Source organism: Podarcis vaucheri (assembly GCF_965113315.1).
Source record: "Podarcis vaucheri genome assembly, chromosome: 4".
NCBI lineage: Eukaryota > Metazoa > Chordata > Lepidosauria > Squamata > Lacertidae > Podarcis > Podarcis vaucheri.
Window position 1 is genome coordinate 58,415,786 of NC_138762.1, and position 25,359 is coordinate 58,441,144.

At 46.5% G+C, this 25,359-nt stretch overlaps 1 protein-coding gene across 1 annotated transcript; it reads left to right on the forward strand.

Moving 5' to 3' along the window:
* Nucleotides 1-819: 819 nt before the first annotated feature.
* LOC309531110 (uncharacterized protein) lies at nucleotides 820-25,359 on the forward strand. The gene is made up of 10 exons (XM_082220434.1): nucleotides 820-1,516; nucleotides 2,810-3,064; nucleotides 4,806-4,918; nucleotides 6,949-7,168; nucleotides 7,967-8,104; nucleotides 9,473-9,607; nucleotides 11,046-11,126; nucleotides 12,584-12,696; nucleotides 20,344-20,542; nucleotides 23,120-25,359. The coding sequence occupies exons 1-10, from the start codon at nucleotides 1,054-1,056 to the stop codon at nucleotides 23,332-23,334; spliced, it is 1,932 nt and encodes a 643-aa protein (XP_082076560.1). The 5' UTR covers nucleotides 820-1,053; the 3' UTR covers nucleotides 23,335-25,359.

A 25,359-nucleotide genomic window follows, 5' to 3' on the forward strand; every position in this document is an offset into this window, starting at 1 on the left:
AGCCCAAGTTCTCCACAGGTGGAGGGCTCCGCCACCTCTTCCCACACGACGGCTAGTTCTTCCGGGACAGAAAGCGCAGCGGGTCCCAACACCTCGGTCGGCTTATCAAGTACGGGAACAGGCAAGCTGGAAGTCTCCTCTTCTTCCACGACAGAGTCTGTCATATCATCTGGACCCTCCGGGAGCACGGCATCCTCCAGCTCTGAAGCGCTACCTCAGCGGACCACCATGGAGCACGTGTCTTCAGAAACATCTCCCGAGATCTCAGGGACAAGTGTGTTCTCGGCCACAACCCACACTGCTGACAACAGCTCCGCAGCACCAGTGGCAACAGAGAGCCCGGCTACCACTTGGACGGCAGGCCCAGCATCCAGTGCCTCCAGCATGGCTTCATCCAGCGCGTCTTCGGAAGGCGGGCAGACCTCTCCTAGCGGAGTGCGGGACACCTCCGTGGAATCCAGCTCAGCCGCCACAGCTCCCGTCACCTCTCCACTAGCACCAACGGGGACGCCTTCTGCATCCTTGAGGAGCACCACTCCGGAGTCAGCCACCCCGACTGAAGAGACAGCCTCCTCGGAAGCTGCAAGCACCCTGGGCGGCCAGAGCTCTGCAGCGCCAGCCACAAGCGTGGCTGGGGCCACCGGTTCCCCTGCTGCGTCCTTCTCCAGAAGCCCAAGTTCTCCACAGGTGGAGGGCTCCGCCACCTCTTCCCACACGACGGCTAGTTCTTCCGGGACAGAAAGCGCAGCGGGTCCCAACACCTCGGTCGGCTTATCAAGTACGGGAACAGGCAAGCTGGAAGTCTCCTCTTCTTCCACGACAGAGTCTGTCATATCATCTGGACCCTCCGGGAGCACGGCATCCTCCAGCTCTGAAGCGCTACCTCAGCTGACCACCACGGAGCACGTGTCTTCAGAAACATCTCCCGAGATCTCAGGGACAAGTGTGTTCTCGGCCACAACCCACACTGCTGACAACAGCTCCGCAGCACCAGTGGCAACAGAGAGCCCGGCTACAACTTGGACGGCAGGCCCAGCATCCAGTGCCTCCAGCATGGCTTCATCCAGCGCGTCTTCGGAAAGCGGGCAGACCTCTCCTAGCGGAGTGCGGGACACCTCCGTGGAATCCAGCTCAGCCGCCACAGCTCCCGTCACCTCTCCACTAGCACCAACGGGGACGCCTTCTGCATCCTTGAGGAGCACCACCCACACTGCTGAGAACAGCTCTGCAGCACCAGTGGCAACACGGAGCTCTGCTGCCACTCGGCCCGGAGGCCCAGCATCCATTTCCTCTGTTATGGCTTCATCCAGCACATCTTTGGGAAGTGCACAGACCTCCTCTGTATCCTCTCCGCACAGTATTAGGAATGATTCTCTCACAGAAAGTACGGCAATTTCCCGAACCTTGGCCAGAACTTCTCTAAGTTACTTTTCAATGACATCCCATAAGCCAGAGGTATTCTCTTCTGTGAAAACACCCCACCCAGTACCCTCTACCAAAATGCCTGAAGAATGCTGTGAGTGTATTAGATTTTTTTATAATATTTGATGTTATTTTTAACTGTGTATCAGATTTGCACTACCATTTTTTGTCTTTACAAATTATTTTTTAATTTACAGTACCCCTTAATTTCTTGTCTTTGCCCAATTAGAATATGTATTTAAAATTCTTCCCCCCCTTCATATATAGAAAGATCACTCTTGTTTTCTGCCCCCAGCCCTTATATGGGTCAGACTGCACCATCCTCAGGGAGGCTCTATTTCTTGTCTCACTTTGCATATGCTGTGGAATAGAAGATCCCTGGAGCACAATATTAAATTGGGTGAAGAATGCTTCCTGGTCGTGGAATGCTTACTTACTTTCATAGGTGGATGGTAGAAAAATAGTGAAGGAGGGAATGGAATGGAATGGAATGGAATAGTCTACATGGCTCTATTCCATACCATAATATTTTGTAGTAAGTCCCACATGGGTATTCTATGCTATTTTGTTATTTTACATTGTGAGTGCAGTGTGACATATTGAATAACTTCTATCCAAGAGGAGCAGTACATGTGGTCAACAGTGGGTTCGGCCGCCTGACAATCCTAAACACACACACACACACACACACACACACACACACACACATTTTTGCATGCCCTTATAAGAAAAGCCAGAAGCACACACACACACACACACACACACACACACACACACACACATGCACACACAGACTCACTCAGGTGTGCACACATACATGGACACAAATGGCTTCTCTTTTCTCCAATCCATGAAAATCTGCTGAGGAGTGGGTTTATCAATCCCTCCCTGCTCCTCAGATGATTGATGTGATGTGTGAAGTTTCAGGGACATCTTTGCAAATCCATCATGGCATTGGCAGAGTGGGTTAAATCTCTACATTCACCTGAGCAGTATGTCACTTTGATGTTTACAGCAACAAAACCAGGGGTTTGGGGGGTGGGAGGGTTAGAAAAAGTTGTTTGAGGACTTGATTATACCCTGTTGCTGCAAATTTCCAACCCTCTCATATACATATTGTGATATGGCGCCCCAGAATCTCTTTATATTCCTAATTTTTTCCCCTTCTGGTTTATGTTGTTTTTGGAAGGCTTATTAAAGCTAGAATTTACCATTTATTCACTGGATTTACTTTTTTGAAGTGGGAGTAAGAATTCAACCATAGCAGAAACTCAGCAAAATAACATATTCTCCCCCCCCATCATAGTTAACATTTTGTGAATATTTCCAGAGTTGTTGAAATGCACCTTTGACATCAGATGTGTATTTTTGTTTTTGTTTTGTTTAGCTGTAGATGCTTTCTACATTCAACTTGAAAAAGTAACCAGCCAAGTGATACAATTCTGTTGGTTTCTTCAGAGTGTGAGAAGGGACAGCCCTTATACCGTGTCCCTCATGGCAGATAACACAGTTATAAATAACACTGTCACAAATGACACCAGGATGGTATTTGGAAACCTTTCTCCAGGTGGTTTGTATACAGTAACTGTGAAGGTGTGGAGTTGCAGTAAGAAGTTCAGTTCCTCCGTGATGGTTCGGACAGGTATTATCTCAATCATCCATCTACACTTGCTTTATTGTAGTAATGCATACAGTACCAGACAGTATTCTGATACATTTTGCTCAGCGCTAGCTTTCATTCAAACAGTGTCCCCAAAGGAAAACCCAAAATATGAATAGGGAATTAATCTCCAGCCATTTGTGAATTTCCCTTTTCTGTCTCTTTGGTGCATTAGGTGGGTTAGCTCATGTAATGGGACAACCCAGGATATCTCTCATTGCTCACCGCTTTCTTCATGGGAATCCCTGACATCCAAATGTTGCACACAGCTTTTGCAAGAAGACTGAGCCTAGTGAGCAAGTTGATGGCTTTTTTGGCTGCTGTGTGAAGCAGTCCTATGCACATAAAGATGCATTATGAGGGACTCTTAAAACCCTAGATTTTCCCCTGTGAGAAGGAATCTTGCGCATGTGCATCATAATTTTTATTTTTTTTATTTACATTTTTCTTCCAAGAAGCTTAGAGAGACCTAAAGGGTAGGGGTTTGAACGCTGGTCTCCCAGGTCCTAGTTCAACACTCTAAGTACTACACCACCCTGGCTCTCACATTGGACCACTTCCTATGGCTTCTGAATGTATGGCCAACAGGGGGCTGGGGAGGATGGTCTGAAGTTTTCCATATAAGTTTTCTATTTGCAAAATCCTTGAAATATGTGGATGTCCATGTACTTTTATATTATGATGATGATGATGATGATTAGTAGAGGTATATTATTATTATTATTATTATTATTATTATTATTATTACTATTATTATTATTAAAATTTGTATGTCACCCTTCATTCAAAGATCACAGGACAGTTCACAACATAAAAATACAAAACAAAAACATAAAATACATAACAAAACAAAAACAATAGCCCCCTTCCATAATTATATCTCTGTAGTATGGGGATTAACGACAGGAAAACAAAAGAGGATTTTGCAAGCCTTCACAGTCACCGAGAGACTCATACTTTGAGCCTGGAAGGATAAACACCCACCGCCTATTATGAAATGCCCTGCAGAGTTTACCTGCCCGCCCCCCCCCCCGCTATATTTGAATATGCTTCTTATCAACTCCATGTGAATATCTGGACATTTGGATGGCACACATTGATTTCTATGTTTAAATTAAGATGAATGCAGTAATGGTTATTGTATTTTAATGTTCTTTCTTAATTAAATGTGTTATAAAAATCAGTTTAAAAAATCCAATGGAGTTTTATGGATAAAGCTTACGCCTAGGTAAGTGGAATACGTCTGCAGCCTTAAGAAACTAATGTCCCAATACCTTCTGGGCAGGCATTTGGCTTTCCTGGCATATGGAATCTTTTAAAAAGCTATTTTATATGCCATTTCTGTCCTTTTTGGTGCTTTTAATTTATTTGTATTTTCGTATTTTAATACCTGTTGTAAGCAGCCTTGAACATTTTGTTGGGAAGGTAGAATATAAATATTTTAAATAAGTAAGTAAACAGACAAATAATACATCCTATGCATGTTTATTTGGACATAAGTCCCACTATGTTCAATGGAATTTGCTCTCAAGTAAATGTGGAATTTCAGTCTAAATGAGAAAAGATTGTTTCATTTGTTTCAAATTGTCCTTAAGGACCTCAGAACTAATGAATATTAGTTTATCTATTTGGAACAGCAGCAGCAGCAACAAAACAGCATAAGTATTTTGTACTAAAAATGTTACCTATACTATTAACTAAATGGTTCTCTTATTCCTTATAGAAGGCACAGCCTATCGTGGAACAGCCAGGATTACAAATAAGAAGTACATACCTCAGTTCAGCAACAAATCAAGTACAGAGTTTCAGGAGCTTCAAAAAAATGTCACTGAAGAGGTATCATCCGCAGCATTTAAAAAAATGAAAAGTAATTTGTTAAAAGCACTGAGCATAACCCAAGACAAGCATTTTTAAGCCCCATTGATTTCAGTGAAACTGACTTAAAAATGAACTTAATGGTTCTTTAGAATCCAGTGGGACTTAAAATGTTCACATTTGCCTCAACCAGAGTTTGTGCAGGCCAGATGGTGAATTTAGGCCCCATTTCAATAATTCTTACCAATGGGCAGGCCCCCTCAAAATCGCAGGCCCTCTGTTCTGGCCTGGGCTGGAGTATGCCCCATATTTTCAGTGCTCTCTTACTGATACTCAGCGGAGTAACGTTAAATCCCCCTTTTCATGGCACAGCTATGACTATGTGCTTCCCTGAGACTGACGACAGATTGGGCAGACTTGATCCCTTTCAGCCATTTCCTACCACACCCTTGCAATTGCATGGAAGGCAAACTGGGCCCTGCTAGCCTCGCCTCTTCCACCCACATGCAGAGTTGGGGTGAGCTTGCACATATTCAGCCAGCACCCCTTTACATAAGTTATCTCCAGCAGGGCTGGCAGGGACATGGCTCCCCCCTCCACATGATTACCATTTCATGGAAGAGAATGCTTGAAACAAGGTGGTACTTTCTGTCAGCTTCCCAACCTTCTGTCAATCACAATCCTGAGGTAGACCCAGGGAATCGCCACACCCCTCTTAACTGGTTTGGCAGTCTTCTCTTTCCAGAAGATCTCTCCCCTCCTGACTGAAATGAGACTCAAACAGACTGTATCCTCACAGCTTCTTCCTCTCCTTGCTCAAACTCAGCCCTCTAGTTAACTCCTGCCTGAATATTCGCACAAGACACTAAGCACTGTCTTTCTATCTTAAGCTCTGAGACTCCCTTCTCTTGCTTGTAGATAATTTTCTCAGAGTGGATGTTATACACACAGAACCAACTCTCAACTCTCAACTCTCCCCCTCGTCTTCTCTCTATCGCCACACTCTTTTAGAAAGGCTCTTTTTATTTTCCCTCCCAAAGTACTGTCTCCACCCACTTCTGGCTCGCTGTCTTGGTAGCCAATCAGAGAGAGGCTGCAGCACTCTGGTGGAGTTCTGAGCTACTGCATCACCAGACTCCGGTCTAGCTCAGCTGTCTGTCACAGCTGTCAATAATAGTTTGTGGCTTTTGGAGGTTGGCTTGGTTTTGTAATGTTATGATCTTTGCTATTTATGGTTATTGTTTTCAATTTCTGGATGTGTAGTAAGTTACCTAGATGCCATTTGGTATTAGAAAGCTACAAAGCAATTACCGCATTTTTCATTCTATAACACGCACCCGACCATAACACGCACATAGTTTTTAGAGGAGAAAAATCCGTAGGCATGCCACCCGTAGGCATTCCCTCCATAACACGCACAGACATTTCCCCTTACTTTTTAGGAGGAAAAAAGTGAGTGTTATGGTGCAAAAAATACGGTATTTATTTATTATTATTATTATTAGTAGTAGTAGTAGTAGTAGTAGTAGTAGTAATAACAGCAACAACATAATGTCTAATCAGAAGCAAGGGCCAGGAAGCTTGATTTTATGTTTGCTGCCTGAGATAAGGAAGCCTCAGACAACAGGAAAGAAAAAGACGCTTGGGAGGAGTCTAGTGGGCTGTGAGAGATGTGGTGTGGGGCTCAGGAGAACAAAAATCAGCAGCTCCTTAGATTCAAGGATGTTGCACCAAGCTGGAGCATCCAGCAGAATCTGGATAATTTTTCAAAAAGTTGAAAAACAAGACAGAGTGGTAAGGAACTTGCAAATTTTAGGTCTGTGTTGAATCTTGGCCCTTCAGACAGTGTTCACATTCAGCCCCTATCATTCTCCGTTGTGAGGCCAGAAAGAATGCCTTTATTTTCTATTCTCGGGTACAAACCTGCCTAAGGCCAGACTTTTGGCTGTTGACAGTCTGAGATCCAACATTTATTGGAAGAAATGATAAACAAATTATTCTGAATATTATGCAAAGCATAGAAAATAATCTCAAACCTGCCACTTTTACAGATAATAAACAACTTGCCGCCTTCGTTGAGAGCATTAATAGATTCTGGGAAAATGCGTATAACAATAACTGAGATTAGAAATGGCAGTGTGATTGTGACCTTCATCATCGAGATGGTTCCAGATAGAAATATAGCACACAATGAGGTGGAAAGGGCTGTAATCGAAGCCTTAAACAAAAGCAGGCATCTGGATGTAGACCTCACTCGGACTTCCATAGAAGGTATGGTCTTTCTATTATATGGTAGGAACATAGGAAGCTTCCTCATATCAAGTCAGAATATTGGTTCATCTTACTCTGTAGTACCCATACTGACCGACAGGGACTCTCTAGGGTTCAGACGGGAGCCTATTCCAGGGAGATGCCAGAGACTAAACCTGGGACTGTCTAAACGCAAAACGTGTGCTGCCTATCCCCGCTTAGCCATGGCTCTTCAGTCGGTTTATGTGTGATTCAGCCAGTGCAGATGTGCCAAGTCTGCATTGCCTTTCCTGGCCTGCTTCACAGTTAGTCTGTGCTCATACAGTGGACAAGACGTGCTCATTTGAACATTTATATCCTGCCTTTTTAAGCAAATAAAACATCCTATGCAGTTAACAACAGTGGAAAAATAGTAGCAAAAATAGTGATAAAATCATGATGCTACCCCAGAGTGTTTCCCAGAAGCAACTGTTAAGTGGGGCTGGGGGACCTGTGGTCCTGCAGATCCTCCTAGACACTAGCTCCCATCAGCCCTAGCAAGTGACAGGCATTAAGAGATCCATTTGGTGGCATAGTTCTGTGCATAGCTGTCAACTTTTCCCTTTTCTTGCAAGGAATCCTATTCGGAATAAGGGAATTTCTCTTAAAAAAAGGAAAACGTGTGTTTTCTCTGTGTGTAAATAAATTACGGATTATATTGTATGCCAATGAAAGTGCTTTCTCTTTAAAAATGACAGCATGCATATAAGCGATTGTGGTGCCTTTTATGTTGACCTTCGTGCATTAATTTTGTTGCTCTTTTATTGAAATTTGTCATAGTAATCCCTGCCTGTCAGCCAGACAACAATGGCTGTTCTGAATTTGCCTACTGCATCCCCCAAAGCACAAATTATTCATGTGAATGTAAGCCGGGATTTTTGGATCTGAGTCCCCAGGTGCCAGGAAGACAATGCGAAGGTAAGAACGGGGATTTCTTCAGAGGGTCTGCTTATTCAACATTCATCCTGATTTGCTTGCCCAAAGATTACACAATGGCTAGGCTATATCCGGTCTATACTGTATGAGTATTCATTCTGATTTGCTTATGGCACAGCTCTGTTTGCAGGGTGTTTATGTGTCCCTCATTCAACCTTCATTCACCCCATACTTTTCAATGTATCTCCCTGTCATTTTCCAAACTGGGAAAAGTCCAGATTTTTTAAAAAGTGGATTTGTTGCCCTAGGGGTACAGGGTGCTTTAATTCATTCTAAATGCATAAATCTGAAGTTTCAGTATGTGCTTGAATCCCTCCTACAAAAAACTGACTGGAGGTTTTTTAAAAAAATAAATAACAAAGAGGGAAGAAAGTGATGCTGATCTGCCTTGATTCAATAGTAGAGATGAGAAAAGTGCAATTTTAGTGTTGTTGGGATGAAGATGGGACTAAAGGTTGTCTAGCTTCCAGTTTTATTGTGAGCTGGTAGGCTCACTGGCCTGTAAAACTGTATTTGTGGATAGTCTGCATGTGTGCAAACTATCGATTTCAGTGAGAATTGCCTCTAAATAGCAATACACCATCCTGTGTTTTAATCTGTAAAAGCACTGATTCCCAACCCACTTGTTCTGCAGACATGCTTCTTACTTCAAGAGAGCTTTCCCAAAAACAAGTGCTTTGAGGGTCTCCAGTGAAGAGAAAACCGAAGTCTCACTGTGTCCCAACTGCAGAGGGAAAGGTGTCTTTCACAGTCAGGCCCATCTAAAGATAGGGAAGGGTTGCAAGAGTTTTGAAAGTTTCCCCTGGAGGTGGCAGAAATGACTGGCAGAATCCGAGACCAGGGAGAAGAGTTGGTGAAAGAAGACTGGAAGAAATTTAAAGACTATTTACAGAAATATTGTAAAATTAATGAATGTTAGAAGGATGTTGGATAGAAATTAAGGGGTTTCCAGCTGTAATGCTTTAGGAGATACGAAAAAAAGGTTTATAAATGGGTAAAAGCTTAATGGTAAGGATTTGCTGAACTAACAAATTGAAGTGGAATACAAAGAAGGGAGGTATGAGGAGGTCTGGGGAAATAAGCGTAAGGAAGATATGTTATGGAAAATTATTTGTTTTTTAACTGTTTTTATGTTGTATTTTGTTTCTTTTTATTTTTTATTTTTTTCATTGTTATATTTTAAAAAAACATTAATAAATATCTTTTTTTTGGGGGGGAGAAAGTTTCCCCTGGAGGATTACAACTACTCTTCCACATGTATAGAACATGAAATTCCTTATTTGCTTCAATGCTAGAATTTATTACTATAGCAGAATATTGCAGTTGTTTCTTACCCCATCCCTCTTCCAGATATAAATGAATGCAAGGAAAATAATGCCTGTTCCAAGTTGGCTGCGTGTGAGAACACTATTGGCAGCTATAAATGTCAATGTTATCCAGGCATAACAGATCTGAATACAAGTAATCCTGGAACAGAGTGTCAAGGTTAGTGAATATGACCTTCCCATGATATGATAATTAAAATTATAAAGCTGTATGGCTAATTAAATGATTAAGGTTTAAGCTTCACTGCTTCATCATGGGATGCACATGTGCACATCTCACTGCTGTCAGGAGTCCCTTTTTTCAAAAGCCCTTCTATTCCTGTTTTTAGCACAATGCAGGCTAAATTTCTCTAGCTGCAGTGGTTCATTCAAGGCGCGTTAGAGTAACATGAAGTGTAATGGAGTGCACAGTGAGTTTGTTGTGCAACAGTTTCAGTAGGTAGAGCCATGACTATTTAAAGCTAGTTCAAGGAAGGTCTGTTTGATAGAAAAATCACCCCTGGTGTTGACCTTCATAATGCCAGATAAATGATAGGAGGTACTTCCAAAAGCATACTGTACTCCCTTGTGAATTTGATCCGGATTCTAGCACTGCTTCTGAATCACTAGCACTACTTGCATTTTCCTGAGTTGGCGCCAAGAGGCTATAGCCCCCACTTGACATGTTGCTTAGCCGAAAGGGGTTTCCTGGGTTGAAGTGGCTGGGGGACCATGCTGCTGCCCCTACCCCATATGTCCTCTGAATCTGGATGTCTCAAAAGGGAAACCTATGCATCCTCAGCTGGGGAGGGCGGGATATAAATAAAATTTATTATTATTATTATATTATTAAAGGTTGACAAGTTTAGGCTTTTCTTCTGCAGATGTCCTCTCTTAATGTGTGGACATTGGCGTAGGGAAGCTATACAATGCCAGAGGGAGGGCAATCCTTGGTGTCTCTTCAATTAGTAGAGCCGATTTTGCATGAGTACTATGTGAGGGTGGCTATATAGAATTTGTTGCGCCAGTACAAGCTACTGTCAATGTGGGTTTGGGCTAGTATGCTAAAAGCATATTCCTGTGAGTAGTGATGATTAGGACAATTGCACATGGATTTCCAGTGACTGCCATGTTTCAGATGTACATACGCATCATCTCTAAATTGCTATTTCCAAAAATGGGTGTATTTGGGTCTGGAATTAGGATATGCAACAAACCTTTTGGTATTACAGTGGTACCTCAGGTTACAGACGCTTCAGGTTACATACGCTTCAGGTTACAGACTCCGCTAACCCAGAAAAAGTGCTTCAGGTTAAGAACTTTGCTTCAGGATGAGAACAGAAATCGTGCTCCAGCGGCGCGGCGGCAGCAGGAGGCCCCATTAGCTAAAGTGGTGCTTCAGGTTAAGAACAGTTTCAGGTTAAGTACAGACCTCCGGAACAAATTAAGTACTTAACTTGAGGTACCACTGTGTTCTTTGAAATCAGGCAGGGAGTACAACTTTCATAAGCTGCATTTCATATTTTGAAGTTTATATTTCAGTTACATAAATGGCAGTTCAGCAAGAGGAGGAATCTTATCTTTTACATGATTAATTTGGTTTTGTGCTTCTTTTATAGATCCCATCTTGTGTCTGAACATGCCTAATATTTGCTTGCAATCCACTGTGTGTCTTTCCTTACAACGTGACATCTGTTCAAGTATGTTGTAAATATGTATTATGAATTTTTTTAGCCACTGTAAGATTAGATTGCTTAAATACATGACTACAAATGATGTTTTGTAGAGCAGGACTGGGAAACCTGTGAACTTCTAGGTGCCATTGGGCACCAACTCCCATCAGCCCTAGCCAGCATGGCCAATGGCCAGGGAGCCTGGCAGCTATAGACCCACATCCTTTGGAGGGCCATGGGTTCACCATCCCTCTTGAATAAGTTGCGTGCTCCTCTGACAATTTTACAATGATTTTTTTTCTTAGCAAGTGTTAAGACCATATTTCTTTGAGCACATCAACATTTTTTAGCATATGAGCAAAAATAAAATGTTTATTTATAATTGTTAAGCAGATAAACAAATAGCTCACTTTTCAGTCCTTTTAGCTGGTTCACAACCACCATTAAAAATAATCTAATAAAAACATAAGAATGTATTCTGGAGTTGCATATCCAGTCGTAATGTATCTAGACTGGAAGGCTGTTCACGCTGACCTAATAAGCAAGTAACACTAAGTCAAGCCATGGCTTAGTGTCAGTATTTTTTTCTTTTTCTTTCCCAATTTCCTTTTTTAAAAAACTTTTTTTTATTCAAAATTAAAACAAAACATATTATCCAGAAACATATCATCCTTATTCCCCCCCCATTTTTCCTCCCTCCCCCACCCTCCTACACAACCCCCGACTTCCCTCAGTTCCAGTCTTTGACTTCTGTAAGAAAGCTGTTTTCTGCATGTTACACAGTTGTATAGATCCTCAAACAATTTAGCTGATTATTATCAAGAAAAAGTTTGTGAATGTTTATTCAAAGCCAGCCAAGGAGTCCAGTTCGCTTTGTTGCGTCTTCAAATACTTTGTAAAGGGTTCCCATTCATCTTTAAAGTCACAGTTATCCTTGTCCCCGTAGCTTATGTGTCAGTTTTGCCAGTTCTGCATAGTCCATCAATTTTTCTTGCCATGATTCTTTAGTTGGGGTTTCTTCAGTCTTCCATCCTTGTGCTATTAAAACTCTTGTGGCCATTGTCACATATATGGAGATGTTTTTCAGCTTTTCGGGCAGATCTTAGTGTCAGTATTGAGGGGTTCTCAGAGAGATGATTATAGCTGCTGCACTACTCCCCTGAACCTGCTGATTCTGCCCCAACACAGTTTGGCACAGAGTTACATCCAGTGGCGTAGCGTGGAGGGTGCAGGGGGGGCCGGCCGCACCGGGCGCAACATCTGGGGGTTAGGGTTAGGGGGCGCAAATCCACGGGCTAGGGGGCGCAAATTACTTGCCTTGCCCCGGGTGCTGACAACCCACGCTACGCCACTGGTTACATCCAAACCTGGGGTTGTGGTTTGTCTTGTTCCAGACAGGCATGAGCTATAACCAATGAAATATGGAAAACTAGTTCTGCGATGGAACTGATTGAGGTGTTAATTGCGTTGCTTTTCTTTTCCAGGCAAACAAGCATTTGCTTGCAGAATTTTATTCAAAAACCAGAGTTTTACACCTGACCTTTATAATCCAGAAAGTGAGATCTATAAGAATATGTCTAACAAAATCAGAACAACTGTGAGTTCTTTAACATTATCCCTTGTTGCAGTCATTATCTTTTGAAGAAGCATTCTCAGCACAATGTGCAAATCTATTTCAAACCAGTATACACAACAGCAGCAATAGAATGTGCCCCCCTATCTGAGATTACGAGATTGGGAATATTTAAAATCATACCCTAAAAGCATAACGAACAAAATGCTGCAATATTTAGAACCTTTGGGGATCAGTAAAAAGCACCATGGAATAAAAGTCTCAAACTAGAAAAGCCATAGTAATTAAAAAATAATAATGAGTGTCTATGTCTTTATGCTTCTTGCCCAAGAGTACCCAACCCAAAACCAGCAACATACCCTAATATTTCCAGTCCAGATAGCAAATCCTTATACTTCTACACATGTTGTGTGTCTTTCATCAGTGTTGACCTATCCCACAGGACAGTGGTAACTGGGGCTCACTGAGTTCTGTGAACTGGGGTGGGATGGGGGGGCATGAGCAGAGTGTGACAGGAGTCCAGCAGGAGACCAGGAACCAACAGCGGGAGTGGAATTCTTGGATCTCTATGGGAAGAAGCCTAGAACAAGGTCAGCTTTTAGATTGCTAGATGATTTGCAGTCAGACAGGGGTTTCTGACTCCCACTTGTTTAATCATAGTGTCAGGGGTTCAGGAGCAGAGGCGAGGGCAAGGGAGGAAACAGAGAGCGAGGGGGAGGAGGCAGAAGAAAGGATGAGTGATGACGACGACCCGAGATCTCCGAGCCTTTCCAGTGAATCAGAAGATTCACAAAAAGGAGCACCAGTGGCCAGGGCAAGGGGGGAGACTAGGGGGACACCCCAGGAAGAAAGAGCCAGAGGGGACTCAGAGGGGAGCAGTTGGAGATCGGGACCAACGTCACCGCCAGAGAGTAGGAAAGAGGAAGAGCGCCAGGGAGCAAGCGCTGGCAGCTCGCAACAGGAGGGAGGGCACGAGTCAGGAGTGGCCACACCTTCATCGGGGAGCGAAGTGACGGTTAGACGGAAAGTGGAAGGTTGGGCGCGCGCGCCAAGTTCAAATGCACAGGAAGGTGGCGCAGTAGGCAGCCCGGAAAGGGAGCCAGGTCCTAAAGCCCGGCGCAAGGAGACAGGAGAGTCAGGGGGGTCAGTGTCAGAAGAATCCCGGAAGGAAGAGACCCAGGGGGGCAGAGGGACCCAGAGGAGAACTGTCAGGCGGAAAAGGTGGAGCAGGGCTAGGATATTAAGTTGGTGCGCAAGGGGCAGAGACTCAGACGGAGCTTCGCCGATCTAAGCATAAGACGTAGGGTTGCACGCAGCAGCTCGAGAATGGAGACTGTAACTCAATAAAGACTTTTATTTAACGATCGCTGGCTAGCGTGATCCTCTGTGAGCTAGGATCTGGAAGTAACCCTGACAGTAAGCTCCGTCTCATCAAATTGTGGGCATCCACGGCCTCGCGGAGAGGAGGGAAAGCGGGTGCCTACAAGAGAGCTCACGAACGGCAGACAATATGACGGCCGAACAGCAAATAACGGAACTCAGAGAAGCAGTTTCACGACTGAATGCCGAGGCGCTGGCGTCCAGGAAGAGAGAGGAGGAAGCAGCTGCCGCCTACAGGGATCTCCAGGTCAGGTTGGACGTGCTTACGAAGCAAGGGCAACAGACACCCAAATCAGAGGGGATTGGGTTGGGGAGACGCACAGGCGGTCTAGTCTCGCACTTCGATGGGAATTTGCAACAGTACCCCAACTTTAGAGCAGACGTAATGTGTGCACTGCAACTACTGCACAAAGACTTTAGAGATGAACAAGAGAAAGTGGGGTTCATCATGTCCCATTTGCATGGAGACGCAAAAGCATGGCTGCGCAATTTGTGGAGAGATAAGGATCCTGCGCTCCAAAATGCGGACGCCTTTATTAAAGCGATGGATGGCTGTTTTTTATCAAGCATTGACGTGGATCTTGCCCGAAAGGAGGTGCATGGACTAAGGCAAGGGAGGGCCAGCGTAAGGCAGTATCATGCCCGCTTTTTCGCTTTGGTCAGTGCCCTGGAATGGGACAGAGATTCGGCTCCTGTCAGAGACCTTTTTTGGGAGGGCTTGCACAACTCGGTTAAAGATGAGATTGCGAGGGGGGAGAGACCCCGGACCACGCAGGAGATCGTTCAGAGGGCGCTGGCGGTGGGGGTGCGGCTGGAAGAACGTCCGTGGAGCAGGGACGAAGGGCGCAGCGGGCGCGAACCAGCCAGGGGCTCCTCCTTCCTTCCCAGAGAAGCAGCGCGTGTGCAATCCACGTCTCCAACAGGGGGAGGGGTGGAACCGATGGAGGTTGGGAGTGCAAGGGCTCAGTCAGCAGCCAGAGCCCTAGCACCGGCAGCAGTGAAAGCGAAGCCTCCTAGAGGGAACAGGAAGTGTTATATCTGCGAGGATCCAGGGCATATGGCGAAAGAGTGTCCCCGGAGGCTCCACAAGCACACTGCAGCCTCAGCAATGGTGACTGCAGCAACGCAGCACGGAGAACCACAGCAGGGAAACGACGATGTCTGGCTGGAGGAAGAGGCACTGGGGCCCAGCCAGACGTGTCAGTGAAGCAGTCCCCAGAGAGTTTACCGCCCATGGACCCCCTCCCGCCCAAGCCAGTAGTGAGGCTCACCGCATCGCTCCAGCTACCCAATGGAATCACCATGGACGTGCCAATCACCGTCGACTCGGGAAGCAATGCAGACTTCATAGGGCAGGACTTTGTCGACCGGCACGCTATACAGTTGCTGCCTGCCACGCTGCCCCTGCAGGTTGTCACGGTGGATGGCAGGGAGCTGTTAGGGGGGCAAGTGGTGAAGCAGACGCCACCTATGGTGCTGCGGCTTGGAAATCACAGGGAAATCATCAGCTTCAACGTCACTCAACTCTCGGACACGCCTATTGTATTGGGCATGAGTTGGCTGGACAAGCACAGCCCGACGCTGGCTTGGTACCAGAGGCAGCTGACCTTCGGCTCTTCCTTTTGTGCTGAACACTGCATCATGCCCCAGCAGGAAGGGGAGCAAGAGGAGTCACAGCTGCTGCTAGGCACGCTGCAAGCGATTCCCCACAAGTACGCAGAATTTTTGGAGGTTTTCTGCGAGAAGGAGGCAGACAAGCTACCCCCCCACAGACCATATGACTGCAAAATTGACCTGCTGCCGGGGGCGGCGCTGCCCAAAGGGAAGCTGTATTCCATGTCTGAAGACGAACTGCAGGAACTCAAAGAGTTCATAGATCATAATTTGAAGCGCGGTTTCATCCGAGAGTCCCAGGCAGCAGGGGGCAGTCCTGTATTCTTTGTGAAGAAGCGAGACACGCCCCAAAAAAGACTCGTAGTGGACTACCGCATTTTGAACAGTGTCACCAAGCCATCGGACTTCCCCATGCCCCGAATCGACGACCTCCTCGCAAAAGTACGCAAGGGCAGCGTGTTCACCAAGTTGGACCTGCGAGGGGCGTACAACCTCATTCGCATGCGGGAAGGAGATGAGTGGAAGACAGCCATGTTCACGCCCCTGGGCACCTACGAATATAGAGTTATGCCTTTTGGATTGCAAAATGGCTCCCACGTTTTTCAAGCTTTCATGCATCACGTGTTGGCGGGGCTCCTCTACAAGACGTGCGTCTGTTTCTTGGATGATATCCTGATCTTTTCGGAATCGCAGCAGGAGCATGACAGACACGTCAGGGAAGTGCTGAGCAGGCTCCAGCAACATAGGCTTTACGCCAAGCTGGAGAAGTGCCAATTCGACGTGACGGAGGTGGATTTCCTGGGCTACAAGTTGTCTGACAAGGGGCTCGCCATGGACAGCGCCAAGGTTCGAGCGGTGTTGGATTGGAAAAGCCCACGCAACCGGAAGGAGGTCCAACGGTTTGTCGTCTTCGCGAACTTCTATCGCAAGTTCATCAAAGGCTTCGCTATGCAGACAGCGGCCATCACGGACACGCTCAGTTCCAAGAAAAAGAAGTTCATCTGGACAGCGCAGGCGGAGCAGTCTTTTCAGGCACTCAAGCGTCTTTTCGCGTCAGAGGAACAGCTGCTTCATGTCGACCCCAGCAGGCCGATGAGAGTTGAAACAGACGCCTCGGACAGGGCCGTCGGAGCAGTCCTGCTGCAGAAGGACCCGCAGGGGGTTTGGAGGCCCGGAGCGTTTTACTCCAGGAAGCTCAGCAAGTCCGAACAGAACTACACCATCTGGGACAGGGAGTTGCTGGCTATTCATGCAGCGTTCAAAGCATGGAGGCACTTCCTGATTGGAGCCAAGCACACGGTGCAGGTCTGCACGGACCACAAGAATCTGGAGCACTGGCGCACGGCACAGTTCCTGAACCAGAGGCAGATACGTTGGGCTGAGTTCTTTGCGAACTTCGACTTCCGGATAGAGTATGTCCCGGGGGACACCAACATCATGGCGGACGCGCTCTCCCGTAAGCCACAGTATCTGGAGGACGCCACGCCAGCGGCCGCCATGCACATCTTCGCACCAACAGTGTGGGCGTGCGCTGCGGCGACAGTGGACCTGGAGGCGGTGCGACGAGCGTTGCAGAATGACTCCTTCGCGCAAGCAAAGATGGCAGAGATGCAAAGGGGCACGGCAGCGACCGACGGGTTCCAGCTGAGAGATGGATTGCTCATCCGCAAAGGGGCCATCTACGTGCCGGGAGACGAACTTCGCGCCAAGGTACTGCATCAGCTGCACGACGCGCCCACTGCCGGGCACTTTGGCAAGGAGAAGACGGTGGAATTAGTCGCCAGGGATTTCTGGTGGCCCGGAATGAGAGGGGAGGTCGCGGACTATGTGGCGAGGTGCGACACCTGCCAGAGGGCCAAACCAGTGCACAGACCGCCGGCCGGACTGTTGGAACCGCTGCAAACTCCGGTCGAGCCATGGGAGAGAGTCGCCCTGGACTTCGTCACGGATCTGCCCAGCTCGAGGGGCAAGACGGCCGTGCTGGTGGTGGTGGACTTGTTCTCCAAGATGGCACATTTCATCCCGTGTGCGAAGGTGGCCACGGCGGAACAAACCGCCAAACTGTTCATAGACCACGTGTTCAAGGTTCACGGTCTGCCACGGTCTATTCTGTCCGACCGCGGGCGGCAGTTCATCTCGAATTTCTGGCAGAAGCTGATGGGCTTCCTAAACGTCAAGATCAACCTGGCGTCGGCGAGACACCCGCAGACCAACGGGCAAGCGGAGCGGGTCAATGCCATCATGCAGCAGTACCTGAGATGCTATGCGAATCAACAGCCTGCGACGTGGGTGGATTACCTGCCGCTCGCCGAGTTCGCCTACAACAACACGAAGCACGTGTCCACGGGGGTCACGCCGTTCTTCGCCAACAACGGGAGGCACCCCAGAACCTTCCCGGGACTGGAAAGACTGGTGGAGGGGGAGCCGCAGACAGCAGATGCGTTCGCGTCGGAGTTGCAGGAGGTCCACGATCAGCTGCGGCGGCACCTGGAGCTGGCCAAACACGCATACAAGGTGCAGGCAGACAAACACAGAAGGGTTGGCGAAGAGATCCATGTGGGAGACTGGGTCTGGTTAGCAGCCCACGCAGTGCCGGCCAGGTCGTTGGCCAAGAAGAAACTAGGGCATAAGCAACTGGGGCCCTACCAAGTCGAAGAGCAGGTCAACCCGGTGGCCTTCAGGCTGGCGCTTCCGGAGGGTTCCAGAATGCATCCGGTGTTCCACAGATCGGTGCTCACTCCCTACAAGGCACCGCACAGGTTTCAGGAACCCGGAACGGCGCCGAGTCCGCTCCGAGAGGGAACCAGGCAACGGGGAGTGGCACAGGAGGTGCGCCTCAACGAAGTCACGGAGATTTTGGACTCCAGATGGGGGGAAGAGGGGGTAGAATACCTTCTCGCTAAGGAGGGCACCCCGGCCAGTGCCAACAGCTGGGTGCCGGGCTACGCTTTAGATGAACCTCTGCTCAAGGATGAGTTTCATGCCCTCTTCCCCCATAGGCCAATGCCAGCGGACTTTTTCGACGACTGGCTTTTCACGCCCACGCTTTCAGCCAGCACGTTCCGGGGGTTCGACTCGGATGAGGAACCGACACGAGACGCCCGTTCCCCGGAGGGGTCGCCCTCGGGATCTGCTTCAGAACCCTCGTATTGGTGGGATGATCGACCAGAGGAGCAGTGGCGCAGGAAGTGGCTGGAGGGTCCAGGACGAGCAACGCCTCCAGAAGGAAGCGAGGGAGAGACGGACATGGACGTTTTTGGGGACGACCAGGGTCTCGAGCACGGCGGCACAGAGATGGAAGCAGAGGTGACCGTCGTCGACGAGAGCAGGGAGGAAGAACCGGAAGACTTCGGATGGAGGCCCGCCACGGGAAGCGAACTGTACCCGACATTCGTCCCTTTGACACTGCAGCACCCAGTTCCCGCACCGGAAGGAGGGGAGGGGGGAAGAGGGGGCTTCGAGGGGGGGATGGATGTCAGGGGTTCAGGAGCAGAGGCGAGGGCAAGGGAGGAAACAGAGAGCGAGGGGGAGGAGGCAGAAGAAAGGATGAGTGATGACGACGACCCGAGATCTCCGAGCCTTTCCAGTGAATCAGAAGATTCACAAAAAGGAGCACCAGTGGCCAGGGCAAGGGGGGAGACTAGGGGGACACCCCAGGAAGAAAGAGCCAGAGGGGACTCAGAGGGGAGCAGTTGGAGATCGGGACCAACGTCACCGCCAGAGAGTAGGAAAGAGGAAGAGCGCCAGGGAGCAAGCGCTGGCAGCTCGCAACAGGAGGGAGGGCACGAGTCAGGAGTGGCCACACCTTCATCGGGGAGCGAAGTGACGGTTAGACGGAAAGTGGAAGGTTGGGCGCGCGCGCCAAGTTCAAATGCACAGGAAGGTGGCGCAGTAGGCAGCCCGGAAAGGGAGCCAGGTCCTAAAGCCCGGCGCAAGGAGACAGGAGAGTCAGGGGGGTCAGCGTCAGAAGAATCCCGGAAGGAAGAGACCCAGGGGGGCAGAGGGACCCAGAGGAGAACTGTCAGGCGGAAAAGGTGGAGCAGGGCTAGGATATTAAGTTGGTGCGCAAGGGGCGGAGACTCAGACGGAGCTTCGCCGATCTAAGCATAAGACGTAGGGTTGCACGCAGCAGCTCGAGAATGGAGACTGTAACTCAATAAAGACTTTTATTTAACGATCGCTGGCTAGCGTGATCCTCTGTGAGCTAGGATCTGGAAGTAACCCTGACACATAGTAATAACAAAAAGGCCCTGCCACTCCACAAACAATTAGGCTATTAGAAACTCTGTTCAGTAGTAACTCAATATAGATTTGTTCTTGCATATGTAGATAATATATACCTGCATATATACGTATATGCAGGAGTGCAGTAGGAAATTGACTACAGTCCCTGAGCCACCATTTCCCATCTGACTTTGGGTAGCAGACCTTGGTACAGTATGGCAAAGAACTGCTGTCACATATGAGCTCTTACATATGAAACTTTAGGCTATTTATTGCACAACATTTTGGAAATGTTAAATATGTTTTGTTTAGACCAATCTCATGGTCTCTTTTATTTGTTCTTTCAAAAGAAGTCCGGTAAAAGTGAAAAGAGTTAAAGTTTGGGGGAATGGTGATGGTGTCTTGCCCGTTTCTTACGTACTGACAGTTTGGAATAAATATAAATGTTTTCAGGTTTCTAAAGGAATGATAATGAAGCTTGGAGATGACAACTTTAATATCGAAATGGTGGGATACCAAGCTGGAAGTGTGGATGCATATTTTGCATTCCTCCTGCAAGGGCAACAGTGGATTGGAACAAAAAATCTCACGGACTATTTAACAGAAGTAGTAACAAGAATGCTTGATAACAAGACTGCTGTAACAGTAACAGGTAATCTTGTTGTTCAGGGCACTACAAATATCTCTTGATCTAGTCAAAAAGTGTCCACCATGACAAGTTCCATCATGACCTCCCTCCCAAAGGACTGGAAGTTGAATTCCCAGATCAGAGGATGTATTCCCTTTGAGGCCTCCTTCAGATCAGTTCAGCAGCAAGGAGGGAAAGCTTTTCCTGTTTAAAAGATTATTTGGAAAGTGTGACTGAGGCTTGGAGGACACATACTACAAAACATATCTTATCGGGGGCTAGTTTGCCCTATACTTTCAGTGGTGTAGGGGCAATCCCCCGCTCACCCAAGGATCCTTTAAGTGGTGAAGAGGGAGCCCATCTCACCACAGAAAGGAACCTTTGTATCCTTTCATGGGTGTCCTCCAAGGTCAGTTCCACCCAAGCTTTCCACAGCAGAGGGGGAGTCCTCCTTGCCATGGAGTGAATCTTCAGTGGGGCTGTAACCAGAACTGGAGGACACACTCCACTGTGTCCTCTGAACCTAGTTCCTCTCCATCCTTTTAGTACAAAGAGGAATCCACCCTTTGTTTCCAAATGGATTGTTTGTGGTGTGGCTGTGTTAAGAGACCAAACTTTGAGGATGCACCCACAGCTCATAGGTCCCTCTTCCGTGCAGGCTCCAAACAGGGCATAAATAAATGCCTCTTAAGCAGATTCTAGGGGGAAGATTCTAAAACTGCCCAGCTCCAGTTGGCCAACAGGTTATACGTGCAAATATTTGCTGGCAACCTGAGAGGGGCATACAGGAAGCACAGCTGTCATCCTCAACTTGTTTGGGGAGTATTTGAGGAAAAGTGTAATGTTGCTTCACTCTCAGGTTGCCTGCATACATCACTCCCACTTTACCAACAGAAGGAGTGGTCTTTGCGTTGTTTGATACTACACAAACTGCTGTTTCTAAGAAGCAATGGGAAATCCAGGGACTGTAGCTTTCCATGGCTACTTGGATTTTAGTCCATCATTCTCATGTGTACTTGCATTCTTTCTCTATTAGCAGTGAGTCCAGTCATGTGAAGGATCAATCCTTTGTTCAGGGAGATTAGGCAAGAAATAATATCCCATTTTTGTGTACTGCTTCAAATGTCTGGGCATTGTCTTGCTTGCATATTCAAAATCACAAGGTATGCAGGAAGTGGGTTTCCCTCCCCCTTTGGGTAGGATGTCCAGTGGAAGCCAAAGTAAATGTTCAGACCTTTTGAATCCTCAGTACATAAGACAGAGTCAGACTTGCACAGGTGTTTACCTAGATAACAGACTGATGACGTTAGAATTCCTCATGCAAAACCAGCTTTGGCCATTTGCCACATTATGCTGTGCATGTAATTAACAAATGTGGTCCTTCTTTTTCTGTGCTAAATAGGAGGTGAATGGGAGGGAAGAAAATCCCAAGTGGGGGGTTTTAACCTTTTGTCCCTACTGCAATCCTGATCCAGATCAGGCCATCCTACCTGGACAAACAGTAGGTGCAGGAATGGGGCAGAAATCTAGATCAGGACTGTAGCAAGAGCAGTCACCTACTGTTTAGCAAAGAAAATACTGGCAACAATGGATAATTGCATGCTCACTGTAAAATGAAGGATGGGCTGGCAAAACGACCCAAACCTCCCTCCTCACCATCCCAGGTCATGGCAGCAGTGCTATTTGCTGGGGCTGGGGGCAGGCCTGCAGTGGAACATCTCCTTACCACCCACTCCTGGTCACATGTAGCTTAGTTTGGCTGTTTCGTGGCAAATTAATTTCCAGAGACTTTGCCAGCTCTGTAGCTTTTCAATAATCCACCAATTTAGAAAAACCTTCCCCAAACATAGGGCCTAAATGTTGTGCTATCTTTTCCATATACATTGTGGCACATTCAGTTTGATTGAAAGCTGATTACTCTTGCCTATAAGTAGTTTAAAATATCTGCCTGCAGGCCTCATAAAATAAAGTAACACTTGAGGTGTCACAAGTAAAACGTTAGTATAGTGAATGCTCGGGTTGCAAATATGATTCGTACGGGAGGCACGTTCACAACCCGCAGCACCCGCAACCCGCAGCGCCATGTCTGCACACGCGCAGGTCGTGATTCGGTGCTTTTGCACATGCACGAGCGCCGAAACCTGGAAGTAACCCGTTCTGGTACTTCCGGGTTCAGCACAGTGCACAACCCGCAAAATGCACAACCTGAAGTGTCTGTAACCTGAGGTATGACTGTATTAACAAGGTCTAGTGCTCCCTGAGAAAATTTCCTATGATGCTGTGGGAAAAAATAGTATCCAGTGACTTGTGCTAATTTGGGCCAGCCCTACCATGAAGTAATGTGTGGCGGCCACCTATGACAGCTGACTTTCATGAAAGAGCAGCCAACTGTTATTTATTTATTATTGCTTCAAGGGAGAGGCACATGTAGGATTGAATGCCTCAAGTACCAAAGGACTTGACTGCCTTAGATTCCATACACCTTGACTTTTTGGCGTTGGGGCACCGTTCGCTGTTTGGCCTCAGGCAGCAAAATGTCTTGGACCAGCTCTGCTCATTTCAGCACTAAGCTAATTTTTTGTTTCCACAATATACTTTCAGCAATTGCCACATCCCAGCAAGTGGAAGATCTGAAGCCAACGGAAGACAATTCAGCCTGGAAAACAGGAGTCATTGTCCTTGCAGTGCTCTTTAGCATTGCGCTGATATCTATTGTGCTGATGGTCACAGTATGGCTTTATATGAAGAAAAAAATGGGCAAATATATTATTGAACCTCAAGGACCCATGGGAAAGTTTGCCTTTCAGAACTTGTGAGTGTCTCAGTTCCCTCCCAACTGTGGCATATTTTAACTCTGAAGTTTGCATAGTTATTAGAAAACAGACTAACCAGAACAGAAGACGAATGCCAGTAGAATCTGTACGTTATTTACATAAGTCTGACTAGAACTTAGAACTGCTGTGACTCAGTGGAATTCCCGTGTTTGTTCGAGGGAATAGGGCAAGACCTGAAGAAACAGAACTCAGCGTTGCATCAAAGGGACACTTCATCAGGACTAGAAATCTCACAAGGGACTTCAAGATAAAAGATAATGGATATTTTCAATTATTTCACATTTTCAGACTCAGCTTACTTTTGCATGCAACGGAATCTTCGGGAAATGGTTTTGGACTTGAGACAGCCCAGAATGCCTTTCAGAGGTCCCCCACACAGTGTTTGCATTGAATAACTTGCCATGTACTTTCATTTCTTCTTTCTAGTTCTGCAAAGCAGGAGCAATTCTATTGCGACATGTTGGTGCAAAACCTTGCCATTGTAAACCAAGCTTTAAGCATAAGGGAAAGTACTAGAACAATGAGAAGAGCTTTCGATTCATATTCTATAGGGCTATGCTGTGATTGCTTCTGTGAAAAATCTATGGACCCACACCCCATATTTGCTGGGAAATCATGTCATCCTTATGCTCAGCAGTGGGCTGCATGCATACCTTGCATGTGAAGGTTTTTCCAGACTGTCACTATTTTCAGGTGGCACTCAGTCACACACTGGCAAATTCGGATTGCACATTATAATTGATTGGGATGCCTTGCCCAACAAACCTGGTTTCCCCAAAGACTGGAAGGTGACAGGAAAATGCACTGGGAACACTTGCTTTGATGCAGTGTCATGTAGGCCACTGGCCAGGACCCACTCATGAGCCATGGCCTGATCGAAGGTGGGTTTGCAAGAAGAGCACTACCACCATGCAAGTATATGGCAAAAGATTGAGAAATAGGTCTGTAGATGCATGTTGGGGTTAAAAGTGAAAGGTTGAAGATAGCCAACTCAAACAAATCAGAATGAATGCTCGTTAAATAGCTGATATAACCTAGCCTCCCCTGAAAATAATCAGGATGAATGCTCAATAAACACATTCCCTGGAAGTGCCACCCGATTCCCTTCTAGGACGGTTGGTGAATACTGTCAGCTTGGGCAGGATTGATCAGAGGGAAGGGTATGGCTGGGCTCACCCACTGTGTGTGAGAGAATGTGCCAAGTTAGTTCCCCTACCTGCAAAACAAGGCAGTCAGAGTGGACAGCTCCAGCTATCAGCTTGGTGAGTGATGGATGTGGGCATTCCCATCTCATACGGCATCATTTGTCATGCATGAACCCCAATCAGGAATAAATTGCCAACATCTCCATGGAAGCCTGTGCTGCTAATAGAACTTGAAAATAGGTAAGCAATAGTCCCGATATTCAAATAAACTTAATTATTCCATGATAAATGGAATTAGCAGAGGCAAATGGGCAATATTAATATGCTTGCATTATTTTTAGGCAGTGCGCAAGCTGTGAAAGATACATTTTTAATCATTTGAACTTTTGAACATAGTTAAATTAGCTCAGCGAACACGGACTTAATTATTGCGCACTGCATATGAAGATTAATAGTAATTTATATGGAGGCTGCTTTTTAATGGGATTTGAAAACAGATTGAAGTAAAATAAGCAATGTGCTGCTATATATGCTGCATCAGACTTGAATTTGTACAATAATATTTATTTTGAGCCTACCTGAGACGCATTTCTTTTACATGTTTCTCCAAAAAAATAAAAAAGTTTAGTAAATATAGACTTGCTTGAAACCTGCGTATTGCACATGGAGATTAAAATGTAATGTTAATAGTAATGTTGCTTGTTAAGTGTTCTTTGAAACCAGATTGAGGTTAAATTCAGCAAAATACCCTATTTTATAATATACCAAACTTGAATTTGTATAATAATATTTATTTTAAGGCTGCTAGAGACATATTTCTTTTCATGAAACTGTGGCAAATAAATATATTATTTTTACTATA

What these genes read in the sequence shown, in the direction of transcription:
- LOC309531110 (XM_082220434.1), top strand. Translation starts at nt 1,054, where the DNA reads ATGGCTTCATCCAGCGCGTCTTCGGAAAGCGGGCAGACCTCTCCTAGC. An exon ending in CACTCGGACTTCCATAGAAG is followed by an intron (nt 7,169 to 7,966) that starts GTATGGTCTTTC and finishes AATTTGTCATAG; the next exon opens with TAATCCCTGCCTGTCAGCCA. An exon ending in TCCTGGAACAGAGTGTCAAG is followed by an intron (nt 9,608 to 11,045) that starts GTTAGTGAATAT and finishes CTTCTTTTATAG; the next exon opens with ATCCCATCTTGTGTCTGAAC.